This window comes from Amblyraja radiata, chromosome 13, assembly GCF_010909765.2.
Source record: "Amblyraja radiata isolate CabotCenter1 chromosome 13, sAmbRad1.1.pri, whole genome shotgun sequence".
Lineage (NCBI taxonomy): Eukaryota > Metazoa > Chordata > Chondrichthyes > Rajiformes > Rajidae > Amblyraja > Amblyraja radiata.
Window position 1 is genome coordinate 56006228 of NC_045968.1, and position 20768 is coordinate 56026995.

Sequence of the window (20768 nt, forward strand, 5' to 3'; positions counted from 1 at the left end):
TGATCCTACACGCACTTGGGACAATTTTACATTTATACCAAGCCAATTAACTTACAAACCTGTACGTCTTTGGAGTGTGGGAGGAAACCGAAGATCTCGGAGAAAACCCACACGGTGACGAGAACGTACAAACTCCGTACAGACAACACCCATAATCAGTATTGAACCTGGATCTCTGACGCCACAGTGCCGTGGTACATTGCCCTTCACCAGTCAGGGTACTGAGTATAGGTGTTGGGATGTTATGTTATGTTACTGCTGCACACGACGTCGGTGTGCTTGCATTCCGAGTATTACGTTCAGTTTTGGTTACCCTGTTTTATGAGAGATGCCTTTAAGCTGGAAGTGCAGAGAATATTTACAAGTGCGTTGTCGAGTCTTCAGGGAAATGTCAAAGAGATATTACCTTAGTCATTTTAATGTGGCAATAATGGACCAAGCCTAAGGCACAAAGAGTGTGAGAATAAAGATCCAATGTTTTCCAAGTCCACAAATTGTATGTACATATCTATCGACATCAACATGAGAAATATCTATTCACATCAACATGAGAAATAAAAATAAAATCTCGTACCATATTAAATTGCTCAATATACAGAATTTATACATTTAATGCATACATGTTTGTGCTCTCCACTTTTCAGATCTTGTGCCCATTGTCTAGTTTCATTTCTACTGAACATTCACTTCCAACACAAGTAGTTCTGCTGAAAGGCCTGTTAAAACATTTTAGCTTTGCTAATACATTTGAACTCAACAAGTATTCACATGTTCTCTTACAATTACTTTTCAAGTACTTAGTTGCAGGGTTTTTTTCCAATGCCAAGTTTCAACGAATGTTCAGTCCCAGTTTTATTACTTCCTAGTCAGAATAACTTCCCATTCTCCATTGTACTACTTTACTGACATATATAAACATTTGAATCAATCCTGGTAACATTGTTAAAACAAGAAAAGGCATCAGACCAATCTGTTCACACATTGTTTAAATACTGGCCCAATAAATCATGGTTACCTTGTTTATTTTTGCACATATTCATATTCTTTACAATATTAGTACTTGCAATGTATTGGATAATCATCAGCCCTTTGCTATAAAGTCTAACATTCTGTTTAAAAATATTTGCAGACATAAGAACACTTCAAATTTTTAGTTGGTTTATAGAAATATTTTCATCTGTAAAAAAACAAGTCGAAACCGAATTCTGGAAATAGGAAGGAACAACAGAAGATGCTGGAGTAGACATTCGGTCAGCTGGCAACTGAGGGTAATGACATTTTATGATGTTTTGGATAGATGCTCTTGATTGGAATTTCACTCTGCATCCATAATCAATTATCATTATTTATTTTTTTTAAACATAAGTCTGAAAACATCATCCACACAAACTGTTTGGCAAATAGCTTCTTCAGTCTCAGGAAAAAATATCTGTGACATAAGCCATTTTAACACCATGAAAAATATTGCTATTTATAAAAAGAACAAAGCTAAACCATTTGTGTTACTAAGTGTATTATTCGGGACATAATAAAATAGTTCTGACTTACAAAACATTTTTGTAAACAAATTAACAATATATTTTCTGAGGATGTGTTTTGTTTCATTTTTGTAATAAAGCTTCTGTTAAAAAGATCAGAGGCTTATGATCATAGACTCAGTAGAATACTGTTGAGAAAGGCATCACTGGTTGCACTTCCTGAGAAAGGTACAGTCACAAAGTTTTTGTGCAAATCCATTACACAGTTGTTGGCCCCTTAACAATATTTTTTGCATACACTTGTGAAACACATTTAAACAAAAAACAGGAAAAAGTACAAAAATTGCATCAGATCATTAATATTTTTGTTAGTGTGCTTATAGTGTTGATAAATTGTACATCTCATAGTCATCTTCATCAACTGGATCTTGTCTAATGAAATGCTGACTCTAACCTTCCCATGACAAAGCAAATAACATATCATCAAAGTGAGAAACAGAGGCATTCTATCCAAATTGAAACATTGCACTAAGGAACTGAAAATACAGAAACTGGAGAACAGTCAAGAACACCAAGTTAATGTGGCATTAGCCATTACCAGCTGCACAATGTCCCTTTTTTGGAGTTCCGAACTACATCTGAGAATTTAAATAAGCAATCAGTGATGGCAACAATCAACAATGAACTCAAATACGTTTCATCCCAGCTCCTTAACATCCTGTCCGTCATGGAACACCAGCCAAATACTCCAGTTTGTCTACCAACACACCTTGTTGTCTAAATGGTTACACTTGAAACAGAAATACAATGGAATTGAAAAAGAAAAGCAGGTGGATGAACAATGCGAGTATCTTTAAGTCCACAATACAAAGAGCAAATTAACAACAAATATTTGTCCTGTGGATTAAAACTAAAATGACTCATTGAAACTTAAGTCCTTTTTAAAATAGACTGTAATTCTGATGATACGCTTCTACATAATACTAACAAAAAAGCCAATCATTTGGCTAAAATAAACATGTTCTAATTCCATGAGTTTTCATTTTCAAGATACCACAAGTGAATTCTAAGAATTCAGAAGTGATTCACTATTCCAAAAATATTCTTCGCAATAATTTTTGGAAAAAATATATTCTATAAGAATATGGTGGATAACAGAAATAAACTCATATTGTCCATTGTAAAGGTAAAAGAAAACATTAAATTATGTTTGGAGAAAATGCAATGGTTAACGGAAAACATTTTGAAACATAGATGTGAAACATTTTAGTCATTAGCTTCACATCTCTATCTTGATTGAATCCTGGTGTGAGCCAGATTAATCAAAATATGTGTAATGAATTTGAAAGTTCACTTTGTTACAGATGAAACTTTAGGAAACCCAGGAAGAAACAACTTTACACTAACTAATGAACTTACAAACTTTGCCTCGAGAAAAATGTTGTTGCTAACAAACAAAATTAAATTTGCACTGTAAAACCCATGTGAACTAACCAAACTTATTTGTTCCGAACACACTTTGTACAGATGTGTTCATCAGAAATTTGTTCTTGTTAACTCCTGCTCTATTCAACTGAGTATAATTAGTAGGCACGGCGCAACCAGCTCAACAGCACCAACCAATCGTTTTGGATCGTTTAATTAAAATTTACAATTTGGCTGAATCTTCTTTCCTGATTACTTAGTTAGCACCAACTGTTCTGTACTATATCAACTATTCTATTAGAGTTGAGAAAAAGTTTTTTTTTCAAGCATCTCCTCACCGAAGAGTCCGAGTGCCCGGATTAGCAAAAATGGTACTCAAAATATGATTCTAGAATCTACATTTTACATGTGTATCAAACATACAAGTGTGACAAGATTTCTGCAACACGGCCCGTGTTTCAACAAAATTCTATCTTGTATGAAGCACTTATGGAATGCTGGTTTAGGCTTCTCCATTCCCTGGAAGAGGTCCTTAAGGTAACCAACATAAATCCTGTGAAGAGGACTGAATTAGAAAGTCACAACTTGGAAACTTTTTCGTCCACCCTTCCTCAAGCAATGACCCGAATATGTAGTCACAGCCATTATACAATAGCATTGGTTGATCAGCTACGCGGAGACATTCACATTCCTGAGTGAGATGGGGGTGGTTGTATCTGATGGTTTATCTTCAAGCAGTGTCATAACAGCAGCAGGGTTCGCACTGTGTGCAAAAATCTGTTGGATTGCTCTCCTCAAGTTCACATGCAGTCTGTTCTGCGTCAGGTAAAATGTCTCCATGGCAATAGCCTTCATTGTTCCGGCACACAGATCCTCATACAAAGGACCCGTGTACATTCGTGAGGTCTAGAAGAGATGCAATGCAGGGAGTTAATGGGCTTCTTGGTTATCAAATTAAATACTAAAAAAAAGACTATAGGTAGGATACAAAGTAAACCAAGCTTTTTGCTTTTAGTACAAATAGTTCATAGAATTAACCTAATGGCTTGAATACATTATTTTGTTGTCTGGAATTTAATATTTGGTTCAGTGCTGTAAAAATGCAAAAAGATTGTTTGCGACCCCTGCAGAATTTAGGTAAGTGAAGGTGCAGTTTATTAGACTAGAGGAAATCTTTCTGAGAAGATTTGGCATGACCGCAACGATTCTCTCATACTTCTACAGTTGGGTTATGTGTGTTAGATTGTATTCTGACTGGATACATCTCAGCCTAGAATGGCAAGTGTACTGCTCTCATCTGCCTAAACCTGGAGAACGGTGAATACAGACTCACTTCCTTCCATCCGATCCATATCCAGTGTGGTACATCAGGTAGGCTGGAAGTATGATTAAGACTGCCTGCCACCCTGGCCATTCCCTTTACTGTCTTCTACTTTCTTGGAGATGATATAGGAGTTTGAATGTTCAGCTGTCCAGACTTAAGAATTGTTTCTTCCCCACTGCTATCAGATTCTGTACCAATCACCTCTTTCATACCCCATTCCATGAAGTTCTGCCATGTACTCGTAATTCCTCCTCATTGATGAATCCATCAATTACTTTAATATTCTTTTGCACTCCTTGTTTTTTGCATTATAATTCTGTGCCATTCTGCTGTTTTGTACTCATTGATGTATTTATTGTTGCATTTATCATTATGTATACTCTATCAGCGTAATGTGAACAAGGATTTTCATTGCACCCTGGAGTTTAATGACATTAAACCAATTTATATACATTATTGTCATTGAGCTGAATGTTTTTCATTAGTATGCAATAGAAAAATGGTCAACAGCATCTCCAGTAATGTTAATAACTGGATACTTATTAAGATCAGGTTAACCTTCACCCAAATCAACCCATAGCTTCAAATATTAGTATCTTACATGGTTTTCCAGGAATCGTCGTACTTTGTAAAAGTCAGGTAAATAGTTATTTCGGACTACAATCTGTAACCATCTAATTCTTATTTCAGCATTCATTGAGTTGAGCAGCGCAGAGTAGCACTTCGAGAGCTTCATCATGACTTCTGACGAGACATAAAAGAAGAAATCTAGGCATCAAAAGGCATGATTTCAGGCATTTCAATTGATATAACTAAGCTATATAACAATGGAGCAGGCAGACCTTAGGAAGGGGATCCTCTAAGCTAGGTTTTGTCTCTATCTACAAACAACTTTTAAAGATTGGGCGGAAATACTGCACCAAACAACACCAATTGAAAGCCTGGTGTGTTGATTCATCTTGAATCAAATCTTCTCCCAAGCATCAGCACAATAATGAACCAGGAATGTTTTTAAGTGAATGAAACAAAAACCTATGCTTTTTAGTTTGATTGTAGCTAAAATTCATCTTAATTTTGCTGCTCAATATCCACACATTTATCCGTTTACTTTCCAAGACTAACATACTAATAAAGTGAGTCAGCATGATCCAACCGTCCAAATCCCAGAAGAACAATGAATAAATATCAAGGTGTTAAAAACTTGCCTATCAAATGATAAGTTTCAGTTTATTATTGACTTTTATTGGAACTAAATCAAACTCAGCAACTATTAGTGAAATAATGAAATGTAGTTAAGCAAGTTTCACTACACAATATGATCAGCATGTTTAGTTTTAGTTTAGTTTAGAGATACAGCGTGGAAACAAGCCCTTCGGCCCACCGGGTCAGTGGCGACCAGCGATCCACGATATTAACACTATCCTACACACACCAGGGACAATTTACATTTATACCAAGCCAATTTACCAACAGACATGTATGTCTTTGGAGTGTGGGAGGAAACCAAAGATCTCGGAGAAAACCCATGCAGGTCGCGGGGAGAACGTACAAACTCCGTACAGACAGCACCAGTAGTCGGGATCGAACCCGGGTCTCTGGCGCTGCATTCGCTGTAAGACTGCAACTCTGCAGCTGCGCCACCGTTAATTTGACAAACTTCTGAGTTTTTCCTGATACATATTAACTGGTGTACGACAATTTGAATACTTCAAAGCTTTAAACAATTATTTTACCATTTCCCTTGAGAATAACTTTAATTTTAACTAACACAGTTTTGTTTGTTTCTCTGTCAATCTAATCATTAAAATGGAGACAATTACAAAGAGATTCAATTACAAAAGCCTCCCCCATTCAATATTATGCACTCCCTCACAATATTCAAGCAGACTGTACGTGTGTTTGTCCAGAGTCATAACCCTAAAATATAATTAGATTGCATTGCAACATTAGGCTTGCAAAATAAATACAAATTTTGGCCTGGATTTACAGTTAGCGGTGAAACAACTTTGTTTGTTGCTGACTCGCCGAAAGTTGACCACAAAGATCTATAGATTCCTGTAGTATGAACGTTCTCATTTTAAGCGAAGATTTTTGTCAAGAGTCAGTTGAAGGAGACCCCTGGCATCTTGTAATTCACGTTACCTTCAGTGTAATGGTGGTAAAAGTTGCCCTTTAGCTATTATTGCTACCACAAAAATCTGTACTATAACTTGACTAATTCATGCTCAAAGTATATCTTTGTTTATTTTGATTTTAGGGATTTATTTACAGTGCCCTCCATAATGTTTGGGACAAAGACCCATCATTTATTTATTTGCCTCTGTACTCCACAATTTGAGATTTGTAATAGAAAAAATCACATGCGGTTAAAGTGCACATTGTCAGATTTTAATTTTAGGCCATTTTTATACATTTTGGTTTCACCATGTAGACATTACAGCTGTGTTTATACATAGTCCCCCCCATTTCAGGGCACCATAATGTTTGAACTTGAGCAGATAGGATGTGTCCATACACTTCAGAATTAATTATGCTACTACCATCAGCGGTTGTATCATCAATGAAGATAAGTGAGCCAGTACCTGACTCCTGAAGAGTGTTTCTGATCTGTCGGACAGGTGTTTGGGGATTTTTCTGTATTATGGAGAGAATTCTTCTGTCATCAGCTGTGGAGGTCTTCCTTGGCCTGCCAGTCCCTTTGCAATTAGTAAGCTCACCATTGCCCTTTTTCTTCTTAAAGATGTTCCAAACAGTTGATTTTGGTAAGCCAACGGTTTAGCTGATGTCTCAGTTTTATTCCTGTTTCTCAGTCTCATAATGGCTTATTTGACTTTCATTGACACAGCTTTGGTCCTCGTGTTGATAAACAGCAATAAAAGTTTCCAAAGGTGATGGAAAGACTGGAGGAAAGACTAGGTGCTGAGAACTCTCTTATACCTGCATTGAGGAGGCATTTAAACACACCTGAGCAATTACAAACACCTGTGAAGCCACGTGTCCCAAACATTATGATGCCCTGAAATAGGGGCACAATGTATAAACACAGCTGTAATTTCTACATGGCGAAACCAAAATGTATAAAAATACCCTTTAATAAAATCTGACAATGTGCACTTTAACCACATGTGCTTTTTTCTATTACAAATCTCAAATTGTGGAGTGCAGAGGCAAATAAATAAATGATGGGTCTTTGTCCCAAACATTATGGAGGGCACCATAATTGGCACATATTAAATATATATATATATATATAATTTCTGTTGCTGTTTTGTGAAATCTTGTTATCTACGTTAGCATACTTGTTTCATACTTTACAAAATGTCAAAGTTACAAAATAGCATTCAAAAGTATATCAGGACACCTTAAGGTTGTGATAAACACCATGTAATTGCAAATATAGACACAAAAAGCTGGATTAACTCAGCGGGACAGGCGGCATCTCCGGAGAGAAGGAATGGGTGACGTTTCGGGTTGAGGCCCTTCTTCAGATTAAATATTTATTTATTTACATGGTGCTTACATTGTAGAAGATATGTTAATGAAATTATATCTTAGCGATAACAGGTATGTAATACCTTGCCAGGGACAAAATTTAAAAGGACTACTTAAAGTTTAAACACAATTATGAGTTTTGTGGGAGTATTTAATGTGGGAATATAAAAGTGGTGGATTTACTGAAGGAATTCTAAAAATTATTCACAAGGTAGCTTAAATCAATTATGGGGCAATGAAAATGATTGTAAATGCATCTGCATGCAATGATATGGAAGAATATGAAGATTATACCAAGGATTTTAGACATATAGACATGGTGACTGAGAGGGTAGAGTGCAAACCAGAATAAGGAAAGCTTCATTTTTGTTGGTGGAATATTTAAGAGCATGGCAGTTCGGAGAGTTTTGGAATAATCAAGGCTGGAGTTTGCAGAAGCATTATCAACACGTTCAGTGTCAGCATAGAGAAGGAAACAACACCCATTGGTGTTAGGGAGGATCACTCCATCGGGGTCCTGATTTTAGATGATCAGCCATGATCATATCGACTCGAAGGGCCAAATTGCCTACTCCTGCACCTATTTTCTATATGGACAATGTATTCCACTGATTTCAGAGCTCATGTTAATCAAGGGAAAAATAAATTAGATTAAAAAAAATAAGGTCAGTTATCCAGTGAAACCTGTTATTCTGGGTGGCCTGGAATAGAATAAGCCTTCCTCTATGGAATATTTAAAATCATTGTAACCTACTAATATGTTTCGGAACCACATTTTTTGCTGTTTCACAACCCATGCAGTGTCAGATTAGGTCAGAGTTGTAACGACATGTTTTGAATTCACTACACAAAGGCAATGTGGTTTTTCAATACTGTACTGTTCCCGACAGTTACAGGGCAAAAAGATCTACAGCACTAAAATTGTCTCACTTTGAAACAAAGTCACTGTCAGATTTTAACAATAGAGAGATTTATAAAACATTTACACAAGCAATACACTGGTTTTGAATTAAAGTGAAAACTCTTCAAACTCAGATGTACAGCTACTAATGAAATTACTGATATTTAACAGTGAGCTTTAATAAAAAAATAGGGTAATGCCAGCATGTCATCATACCAGGGGGCAATGGCGATCTGTCGAGGAGTTTGTCCAACAAATGAACTATTTGGAATGTTTTCCATTTGGATATATCAATGTCTGTAATATGGTTTCCATCGAGCGTTTCCGAACTCCAGAGCTGGTACAGAGTTTCCACCGGTTTGATCAAACTGGATCCCTGAGACAAATCTGGTTCCAACAGCGGGGGCCCAGACGCATTCAGCCAGCGCTCAAACTCTAGACCTAGAAGCAGAAGGCAAAATAATCTGGCTGAAATCAATCTCTAATCATATAAATCTTGAGCTGAATCACGTGTAGTGTTTTCTACCTTGTTAAAGAAAAACAAGGTAATATGTGAGAATGTAATAAGCTATTCAATATGAATAGAAAGATTGAAATGAATAAAAAGAGTTAATGCATAGCTTAAAACTTGCAGCTTTACCTGCTGCCTTTGAACCTCACCAGAGTACAGAAGGACCACAGATTTTCAGTAGCCATACAGGGGAGAGAATAGGGGCTGACCTGATTTATTCAGCAGAGTGTCTTGCCCAACACAAGGGAAGGCAGGTTAGAATCATAGAATCATAGAAAGTAGGTGCGAGAGTAGACCACCAGGTCCGTCGAGCCCGCACCGCCATTCACTCATGGCTGAACACTAAACAGACACACTTACCCACAAACAGTAGACACAAGACACAGAACACAAGACACTACCCTCCCCTTTATACCGCTATCACCCCTCTCCACCCCAAGAACCGAGTCAACTTGGGGTGACAAATTGTCTCCATCATGTATACACAGCATGCTTCTGCGAGGGTTCTCTCACAGGCACAACATTGCTGATAATTTTCAAAGCAATAATCACATTGAATTTCATGCTTTATAATTATGGACTGTACCAAGTCAAATTATTACATAATTACACCCTTTTTGCCCTCTTGCAAAAAAATCCTAAGTAAAGGCAACATGCATTCGACTTTCCGGTTATGTTGGTGATGGCAATGCGCACTTAGCTCATACATCTGTATGGGCAGAGCCCACATTCTGCTTGTTAAGGTACTTTTCTATTCAATAAATTGTACAACTGTTGTTATTTGTCCACATTATAGGAAACTTCTTGCTTCGACAAAAAAAACGCATCAGCAATCTGCCTTACAAAAGACAACTGTTTATCTATTGTTGCTGATGTCCGAAGCAGCATTCTGAAAAGATTGCAAAACGGGAAATTCAATATGGTGTTCAAAAGGGAACTGCAGATGCTGGAATATCGAAGGTACACAAAATTGCTGGGGAAACTCAGCGGGTGCAGCAGCATCTATGGAGCGAAGGAAATAGGCGACGTTTCGGGCAGAAACCCTTCTTCAGAGTCTGAAGAAGGGTTTCGGCCCGAAACGTCGCCTATTTCCTTCGCTCCATAGATGCTGCTGCACCCGCTGAGTTTCCCCAGCAATTTTGTGTAAATTCAATGTGGTTATTGCTTTGTGGACTACTAGCAGTGCAATCATATCGAAAGAGTCCTGTTTGATGCACGCAGAGCATTCATTATGTGTCCCCTTCTTCAATCACCATTTTTGGGCATTGTTCTTCCAGTCATGAAGGAATGGATAGCTATTCTGCTTTGGATGTGATAGCAAGTGATACAAGAGAACCTCTGATGCAATTAAACTGCCTTACATCCCTCCATTTGCACAATTGATGTATCAATAGAATTCCTTACAGAGTCTGGCGGGGCACATAGGAACTGATCATAAGGATAACACCTCAATAATTGATGCAAAAGGTTCCTAAAAATCATTCACTGCCAAGTCAGTATTATTGTCACAGGTTATGAAAGTTATGGTCAATGCCTGGGAGAGGTTCATTAGATGCCAATGTGCATCCGTAGAATGTGCATCAAAATGCAACTTTTGTGACTGAATTTTTTTGTATTATGTTCAATGTCAAATGATTCTTGCTGGATGCAAAACTGTTCTAAATTAACAGATGCAATTACATCTAGATAGACCGACTTGTACTCGCTAGAATTTAGTAGATTGAGGGGGGATCTTATAGAAACGTACAAAATTCTTAAGGGGTTGGACAGGCTAGATGCAGGAAGATTGTTCCCGATGTTGGGGAAGTCCAGAACAAGGGGTCACAGTTTAAGGATAAGGGGGAAATCTTTTAGGACCGAGATGAGAAAAACATTTTTCACACAGAGAGTGGTGAATCTCTGGAATTCTCTGCCACAGAAGGTAGTTGAGGCCAGTTCATTGGCTATATGTGGCCCTTGTGGTTAAAGGGATCAGGGGGTATGGAGAGAAGGCAGGTACGGGATACTGAGTTGGATGATCAGCCACGATCATATTGAATGGCGGTGCAGGTTCGAAGGGCCGAATGGCCTACTCCTGCACCTATTTTCTATGTTTCTACACACATAGCTTAGAAGGTCTCTGGAGAATATGGCTGGGTGACCTTTCGGATCGAGACCCTGGTTCAAACATACATAGCTTGTTTGTTTTTCATTCTAAATATGTAAAAATACTATTTTGTAATGTTAAAATATTACCATTAATATTTAACCCAAGTGTTCTAGATTAATGATAAACCAACACTGTAATTTAATAAGAAGAAATATAGAAAAATGTGTTTTAGAAACCAAGAATAAGACTTGCATTTATGGGTCACTTGCTTGAACCTTTCCTTGAAGAGTAGTTGGAATGCTAAGCCAAGAAATGAAAAGCCTAAGGCTAATAGACTAGGAAATGCACCCACCCTAGTAAAACAGCACATTATACCTGTAACAATTGAATATCATATCAGCAAGCAATTCAATGTCAGATCAAATAATAAGTAAATATGGGTTTACATGAGACAACATAAAAGTATGCTCCACCACCATTTTGTTACATGGTAGTCTCTGTATGTACTTCAGTCGAATGTTATTCACGGTTAACGAAAGGATACTTAGAAAATGTATTTCAAACATCTCACCAACCTTTCTTGTTGTCCACACATTTCTCCCTCAGCTCAGGAAAAAAGCCCAAGAAGAATTCCAATAAATCACCTGCAACCACACTTGTAAACTTGAACTTCTCCACATAGGCCTAAGGAGGAAGTTATTAACATTAGCACATCGAGTCTCATGTTATTCATTTGTGCTTCTTAGTAACCAATTAAGTCAGAGGATGCTTTGCATATTTACATTAACGTGATTATGAATAGACACTATGGCCTAAAAAACGAAGGCCGTACACTGCAGGATGAACTTCAGGAATTTGTGCTGAGTTGTGTATAAGGTAGACAAAATTGCTGAAAATATTTGCTTTTATTAATTAATTTACAAAGAAATTAGAAGGCATGTTTACTTTTTTGGATAAAGTGTAGTGTAAAGCTTATACTACACATTGCACTTATTTAAAAAACAAAAACATTTCAATGATACAGTTGAATCGTGTCAGATGATATTTGATCTTGTCATTATTGCTTATAAATAGAACTCCTGGCTGCACTGCAGTTCACTGGAACAATCTGAGGATGAGTGTTTGTTTCTCAGGCACAGCCGTGGAAACTGAGGAGCCTGGGTGTTGGGAGGGGAGGCACAGGACAAGGCTTGGGCACAGCGAGATGGATGCCACAAACACCGGATATGGGAGTGAGATAGCCAGCTGAGGTCAGATACTGCGGGTTCCACAATATCACAGTTCAGGTAGAGCCTGATACAAAAGATATGTTGATAGCAACAGAGCTCCATGTGTGGGAGGAATTGCCTTCAGCAGCACAATATTCTGAAGTATTCCACTTCTGAATAAAGCCACAGAATAAAGCTGCCCATATGAATCAATCATCTGTGCAACAGAAAATGCATCTCTGAATCAGGGGTTATGGCATTTTATTAGGATACGCAGGTGGCAGTTCACTCTTGATGTTACAGTGATTAATAAAAATGAGATCAAACTGTTACTAACATGTTTTTGTTTGCTATTCATAAGGTAGACTATAAAAATAAAGTGAAAAATTAAAGATGCTTCTAAACTTACTCTGAGAAAAGAGTCAAAGCACTTTGTATCACCACAGAGCTGTGAAAGGTAGTATACAAAGCAAAATCCTTTTTCATATGTGAAGAGGTTCATCAGACTGCTGGGATTGACGCCTGTATAGGAATGTTGAAGAAATATTACTTATAGCTACACTTCATCACCAAAACATATTACAATCAAACTATTTATATGTTGGCCGAGTGGCTCAATAATGTTTCCTCCACATCAAAGACTAGTTTACAACAGCTGTGTGCTTGGCTGTATTACAAACTCGTATACAATTTCACACAGTTTTGACTCAGATTACAAACTTCAGTTTACAGCATCTCTTGAAACCTGTTGTAATGAAAGCAAAAGTAAATACAGGCATCCTAATGAGAAAATCCAATTTGATTAACAATTATATCAACACAATGAGGACTGCAATTCACTGAAGATCCATTCATCAACAATTCAAGACTATGAATCTACCAAGCAAGTTTATTAACCATTACTGTCTCTCTTTATTTACAGGAGCTAGACTGAAAGTGCCACACCGTATCACACAGAAACTGCCAAATACCAGTGTTTTTCACATAAATTATCAGTTATTAAAAATCAAAGAGTTGGTTTAGTTTAGTTAGTCAATGGAGCAGCAGATTTTATTTTAATTGCAAACAGAGGTAAAATGGAGACCTGGCTCAAACTTCACTTGTAGTCTGCTGACAGGACTCTCATCTCCGAGCAGTTTCAGCTGACGATGTAGTGCTTCCAGTCGGAAAGTGGTTTCAAGACAAGTAAAAGCAGCCCCTGAAAGAAAAAAGGGAAACCAGTTTTTTTTTCCCCCACCCTGAATAATATTTTCTTTCCTTGTGCTACCCTTTGGATTTTCTGCATCTGGTATCATTCCTTGAATGGGTTGACAGGTCTAGAGCCCATCCTACATCATGGATCTGGCCATTTGGAGACATATAGTGGTTAATCTCTTCACTGTTTACTTTCACTCTGCAACACAGAACCTTCCCTCACTTTGACATGTTCGGTGGCACGGACTAGTGTATAAAATGTGCATGAATGCCACTTGAATGAAGTGCAATAAGTTGCACCAAAAGCGTCTTTAAACCTGCAAATAAATGGCTTATTCATTAACAATATCCTGCATCAAATAGCATAACATTTCAGATTGTATTTGAAGGCGAGTTACCAATGAAGCAGTAAAATGAAATGAATTATATTTACCTCAGAAACAAAATGTGGTGGAATTTAAACCTCAGTGCAATTGCTGCTGCCTCATAATGCAAGTACTTTCAATAAGAGTTTAACATTTTTTAGTCAGAAACATGCCAGCCTATTATAATGAACAAAACAGTGAAAACATACCATAAAACCAGAAGCCTTTAGCCCTATTTAAAACGTTATATTTTCAACATTATTACCTCCACATAAAGAGCAAAATTGAAGATAAATAAGATTCCTCCTCAGCAGTCATCATTCCCAGCATACCAAGCTCCGTAAATAGTTCTACCATAACAACAGAGACAAACACCAGCCGGTAATCTATCCGCTTGGGATTTGAGATAAAACGAAAGCCTGCAAGTATGCCAGCGTCTGCACATTTCCCACTGACTTCCAGCTGACAGCAAAAAAAATCTCCTGAAATGGGCAGTGACTTTAAACGAAGCATCACATTGAATACTATTCATGCCATGTATTCTTCTCTTCTGCTGATTTGCCAGTGATGCTGGAATAAAATACATCCCCAATGTTGTCAGATGTTTAGGTAAAACGTTAATGTTGATTGAAAGGGACTTACAACTATTTCAAAAGGATTTATAGTGAGCATGTTTTGCATTTGATTTGGATTTCTTACATTTTTTATCACGGACAACAATTGATTTCCTTTTGCCTTCAAAGATATTTCCCAACCACCTTCTGACTCACATATTTTAAAGTCCATGCCACAGGTTTTCCTTTGGAAATGTCCCCTTTACTGTTTGATAGAAATAAGAGCTATTGGTGGATCAGCCATTATCGTGTTGAATGGTGGAGAAGGCCCAAAGGCCTAATATTGTTTCTATTTTCCATTTTTGTATGGCCCAACACTGCTCCTATTTTCCATGTTTATATGGCCTAATACGGCTCCTATTTCTATGAGGCTAGACCCATTCGGCAACAAATACATTAGTTAGCACACAGCTGCCAATTTCCCTACAACAAGAATAGAAATAATTAAGTATTTTTGCCAGCTTCTGGAAGAATAAGACATTCCTCTGCAGTCATGATTTAGGGCAGTTGGTTAGTTTATTTTAATTTAGAGATACAGTACGGAAACAGACACTTCGGCCCACCGGGTCGGCGCCGACCAGCGATCTCCGCATATTAACACTATCCTACGCACACTCGGGACAATTTACAATTATATCAAGCCAATTAACCTACAAACTTGTACGTCTTTGTAGTGTGAGAGGATACCGGAGATCCCAGAAAAAATCCACACAGGTCACGAGGAGAATGTACAAACTCCGTACAGACAGCACCCATAGTCAGGATCAAACCTGGGTCTCTCTCCCTGCAATGCAGCAACTCTACCATTGCGCTGCCCAGTGATGGCAATGTAGGAAGAAAAATAATTTAGGACAGTATAAATGGGTGGTTGATAGTTGGCAATAAACGCAATGGGACGAACGGTCGGTTTCCTGTTGTATCCCTCATTCCCCTATATAACTTAATCTTTAAAAGATGGTCACAATACGCTGGAATAACTCAGCGGGACAAATAGCATCTCTGGTTGAGAAGGAATGGGTGACGTTTCGGGTTGAGACCCTTCTTCAGACTGAGAGTCAGTGGAGAGGGAGACGAGAGATATAGATGGGTAAGGTGTGAAAACGACAGATCAAAGTGGATGGTGATTAGTTCATTGTTAGCTGAAATATGGTTACTCTGTGAAGATGCTGGAGGAGGATGGCAGAATCATCAACCTAAAGGGTAGAAAGATATTCATGCTGTTGAATACTGTACCTTTTGAGCATTGTGTTTACAAACAAGTTGTGCTGCTGCAGGTAAGAAGTTCATTAGTCTGTTTCTGTACATACGACAATAAAACACTCATGACGCTGGCTAATCTGATGTGATAAACCATCGATTTATGGATATATCTGGCCAGTTTATGAACAGTGCAGTTACATCAACTGCCTTTCCACAGCTGTCACAGTTATTATATTTACCAGTCACATTGCTTATAACCTAGTACCTCTGAGTAATGTTTGATCTGAATTTCTTTTTACGTGCGAGGTATATGGCCTCAGAGCATGTATGGCTGCCTGTTTTATCACAAAGAAATTTCCTGTGACTTAGCAGGGTGCAGGCATTTGAGAGAGACAATGGGAGCAGATATATGTACCAACATCCTGAGTGACAGCACCATCCTCATTCTGAGCATTCCATTATCTCCATGCTCGGCATGACTATGCCCCAAGGTTAAATAGACAATGATATTTATAACGTCAGTGAAACCCTTAAAGTCACAATATCAAGTGACTGGAGGATGGAGACCAGAAGTGAATGCCCTGTTCATTGCAGCAGACGACAGCAATATGAGCATGTGATGTCAAAGGAGAATAAATTCCCATCATCCTCTGGATCAGCTGACCCTGCCATGCAATGGGCCATTAGTAGTTCAGCGAAGCCCAATTTATTGGATATTTTTAAAATCTGCAGATGCTAGAAATTTAAAACAAAAGCAGAATATGCTGGAATCCTTTGCTTTCTCTCACTTCCCAGATGCAGCCTCTCACCTGTTACGTATATGTCGGGCATTTTCTGTTTATGACCCAGTTTGTTAAATAAGGGCCTGTCCTACTATGGCAACCATATTGGCGAGTTTAGGAGACTCTGCGCTCGCCACAAGCTCGCAACATGGCCGACACATGGTCGTAGGTGAGTCTCCTCCATAGTCGAGAGTAGTTCCCACATAGTAGTCACTTCTCGCGTGCTCAGTATGGTCGCGGAAAATACTGTTGAAAATTTTTCTGTGACCAAAAAGTGGTCGGCATGGAGAAAATTAATACATTTGTAGTCGTAGGTTTAGTCAAAGTAGGTCATAGTAGGCCAGCATGTTATCGTAGGTAATCGAAGGTAGTCGAGATAGTCGTAGATAGTGTTAGTATATCGCCTTTGCTCGTTTCAATGGCTCGTTGATAGTCAAAGCTAGTCTTCTACATAGTCGAAGGAGGTCGTAGGAGGTCTTCTACATAGTTGTAGGAGGTCTTCTAATAGTCGTAGGAGGTCGTAGAGGTCTTCTACATAGTCGAAGGATGCCAACTTTTCGGCGATTCAACAAGACCATGACAGTCTCCTAAACTCGCCAATAAGGTCGCCATAGTGGGACAGGCCCTTTACGGTGACAGCAGATTCTTGCATTTAACCAGATGCATGCACATCATTGAAGATGTTGACGTGAAAGGCTTGGATAGAGTGGATGTGGAGAGGATGTTTCCACGAGTAGGAGAGTCTAGGGCCGAAGGTCACCGCTTCAGAATTAATGGATTCTTTTCGGAAGGAGATGAGGAGGAAGATGAGGAGGAAGATGAGAAGGAAGGAGATGAGGATGAAGAAGTTGAGGAGGAAGGAGATGAGGAGGGCTAACCAAATTGGTAACAACACTGAAGAGGAGGATTTCCTGGAGTGTATATGGGATGGTTTTCTAAGCAAATATGTAGAGGAACCAACTGGAGGGCAGGCCATCCTAGACTAGGTATTGTGCAATGAGGAGGGATTAGTTGGCAATCTTGTTGTTAAGATTGAGCAACGGTGACCATAATATGGTAGAATTCTGCATTAAGATGGAAACACAGTTAATTCAGAGACAAGGGTCCTGAACTTAAAGAAAGATAACTTTGGTAGCATGAGATGGGAATTGGCTAAGATAGACTGGCAAATGACACTGAAAGGGTTGACAGTGGAAATGCAATGAAAAAAATTTAACGATTGTATGGATGAATTACAACAATTGTTCATCCCTGGTACAGACAAAATGCTGGAGTAACTCAGCGGGACAGGCAGCATCTCTGGAGAGAATGCGTGATGTTTCGGGTCGAGACCCTTCTTCAGACTTGTTTATCCCTGTCTGGCGTAAAAATAAACCAGGGAATGTGACTCAACTGTGGATAACGAGGGAAATTAGGGATAGTGTTAAATCCAAGGAAGAAGCATATAAATTGGGCAGAGGAAACAGCAAATCAGACGATTAGGAGAAATTTAGAATTCAACAGAGGAGGACAAAGTGGTTAATTAAGAGGGGGAAAATAGAGCATGAAAGAAAGCTTGCAGGGAATATAAAAATTGACTGTAAAAGCTTCTACAGATATGTGAAGAGAAAGAGATTAGTGAAGCCAAATGTAGGTCCCTTACAGTCAGAAACAGGTGAATTTATAATGGCAAACAAGGAAATGGCAGACAAGTACTTTGGTTCTCTCTTTACTAAGGAGGACACAAACAATCTCCCATAAATACTAGGGGACCGAGGATCTAGTGGGAAGGAGGAACTGAAGGAAATCTACATTACTCAGGAAATGGTGTTAGGTAAACTATTGGGACTGAAGGCAGATAAATCCCCAGGGCCTGATGGTCTGCATCCCACAGTACTCAAGGAGGTGGCCCTAGAAATAGTGGATGCATTGGAGATCATTTTCCAAAGTTCTATACACTCTACGGATGGGTAGCTAATGTAACCTCATGTTTTAAGAAAGGAGGGAGAGGGAAAACAGGGGATTATAGACCAGTTAGCCTGACATCGGTATTGGGAAGATGCTTGAGTCGATTATTAAAGAAGTAATAACAGCGCATTTGGAAAGCAGTCCAAATCGGTCTGACAGGATCGGTCAAAATCAGCATGGATTTATGAAGGGGAAATCATGCTTGACTAATCTTCTGCAATTTTTTGAGGATGTAACAAGTAGAATGAATAAGGGAGAGCCAGTGGATGTGGTATATCTGGACTTTCAAAAAGCCTTTGACAAGGTCCAGAGCACATGATATTGGGGGTAAGGTATTGACATGGATAGAGCACATAGGAAGCAAAGAGAAGGAATTAACGGGTTATTTTCAGAATGGCAGGCAGTGACTAGTGGGGTGCCGCAAGGTTCGGTGCTGGGACCCCAGTTATTTACAATATATATTAAAGAATTAGACAAAGGCCTAATTCTGCTCCTATCCCTTATGACATCTGGAAGAATCCAAAAAGTCCATCTTTTTAAAGCAGGACCCTCAGCATCTGAAGCAAAGGCACTTGTTCTAGAGGAAGTGTATGGTACGATGTATAGGGCATACAAGCAGCAGTCTAATTCTATTAGAAACTGTTTTATAGATGCACCTGATAAAATCATTAAACTTGGTACTGCCTGTGTAGAGTTTGCACATTATCCCTGTGACTATGTGGGTTTTCTCCGGGTTTCCTCCCACCTTCCAAAAACGTGCAGGTTTGTAGGTTAATTGGTATCTGTTAACTGGCCCATTGTGTGTAGTATGTGAAAATGGGACAGCATAGAACTACATCTAGTGTTCGGCTGATCGATGGTCAGCATGGACTTGGTGGGTCAAGATTTCAGGACCGCATGCTGACACAGCGGTAGAGTTGCTGTCTTACAGCGTCACAGACCCAGGTTCGATCCTGACTATGGGTGCTGTTTGTACGGAGTTTGTATGTTCTCTCCATGACCCTGTGGGTTTTCTCTGGGTGCTCTGGTTTCCTCCCACAATACAAAGATGTACAGGTTTCTAAGTTAATTGGCTTTGTTAAAAATTATGAATTCTCCCTAGTGTGTAGGATAGTGCTAGTGTATATGGATCGCTGGTCGTGTAGACTCGGTGGGCCGAATGGCCCGTCTCCATGCGGTATCTCTAAACTAAACTAAACTTTCAGTTTCTTGGCTTAGATGGTGCAGTACCCCTTCCACGATTCCTGGCAACCTTGGATCTTTGTAACCCAAAAGGTTTCCAGTTCAGTGTGCCCCTAAAAGGGTTGAACAATGAGTGACTGCAAGACATTCTTCTTTAAATGCTCTCTTCCTGGAAGGTTTCTCCAGAGAATAGAGGGGTACCATGTCTTAATGTGTATTATTGGGAATTAGATCCAACAATATTAGAAATAGTTGGAGATAATAAAAAATGTGTTCTCACCATAGGTTTCTGTGGTGATACGCCGCTGCGCATACGTTGCCAGCCCCTCGCTCAGCCACATTTCTTCCCACGTAGCATTGGTGACTGCATTTCCAAACCAGCTATGCGCGATCTCATGGATGACATCAATAATGAGAAACTCATCACTTTCCAATATGCAGGAAATAATGAAGGTCAAACAAGGATTTTCCATGGCAACAATTGGAAAGGAGGGCGGAAGGAACACAACATCATACCTGAAGCAAAAACACACGGTCACGTTCTACAAAATATTATTTGCTGATTTTGAAACAGCCTACAAAAACAAATTAACTCCAAAATTCTGTGGAGTTAATCTAAATATGGTTAGGATATTAGATTGATTAATTCAGCTTAATAATATCTAATCAAACATATGGTTACTCCATTCCCATACAAGAGAACAAATTGATTGTAATGGACTGTAATCATGTATTGTCTTTCCACTGACTGGTTAGCACACAACAAAAGCTTTTCACTGTACCTCGGTACACGTGACTATAAACTGAAGTAAAAACAAAATTAACCAGGCTTCAACCTCCTCATCAATATCCTGTGATCTTTGCTCGTAATGGATGGATTCTAAGGACAAAAAATAATTCTGCCTTTTGATGCTTCAATTGTGTCAGTCAAACCACACTGTCTGGAGTCCCAAGTGATGGATTATCACATGGATACACAACTGAATGTTTATCAGGCAACCGTTGAATCATACTAAATAACTAAATACTAAATCGGTGATCAGGGGGGAAAATAAA

The 20768-nt window shown here is 38.7% G+C and overlaps 1 protein-coding gene across 2 annotated transcripts in view; it reads right to left on the reverse strand.

Moving 5' to 3' along the window:
• Positions 1 to 581: 581 nt before the first annotated feature.
• rnpepl1 (arginyl aminopeptidase like 1) overlaps positions 582 to 20768 on the reverse strand; it is a 66453-nt gene continuing 46266 nt past the window's right edge. Inside the window, exons 5-11 of one of the 2 annotated variants that reach the window (XM_033032135.1) lie at positions 19993 to 20228; positions 13513 to 13626; positions 12838 to 12950; positions 11796 to 11904; positions 8837 to 9061; positions 4829 to 4971; positions 582 to 3809 (exon numbers count right to left, since the gene is read on the reverse strand). In XM_033032135.1, coding sequence (XP_032888026.1) covers positions 3573 to 3809; positions 4829 to 4971; positions 8837 to 9061; positions 11796 to 11904; positions 12838 to 12950; positions 13513 to 13626; positions 19993 to 20228 — 1177 coding nt within the window. In that variant the 3' untranslated portion in view covers positions 582 to 3572. The remainder of the gene's footprint in view (positions 3810 to 4828; positions 4972 to 8836; positions 9062 to 11795; positions 11905 to 12837; positions 12951 to 13512; positions 13627 to 19992; positions 20229 to 20768) is intronic. The other variant, XM_033032136.1, reaches the window with a different exon arrangement.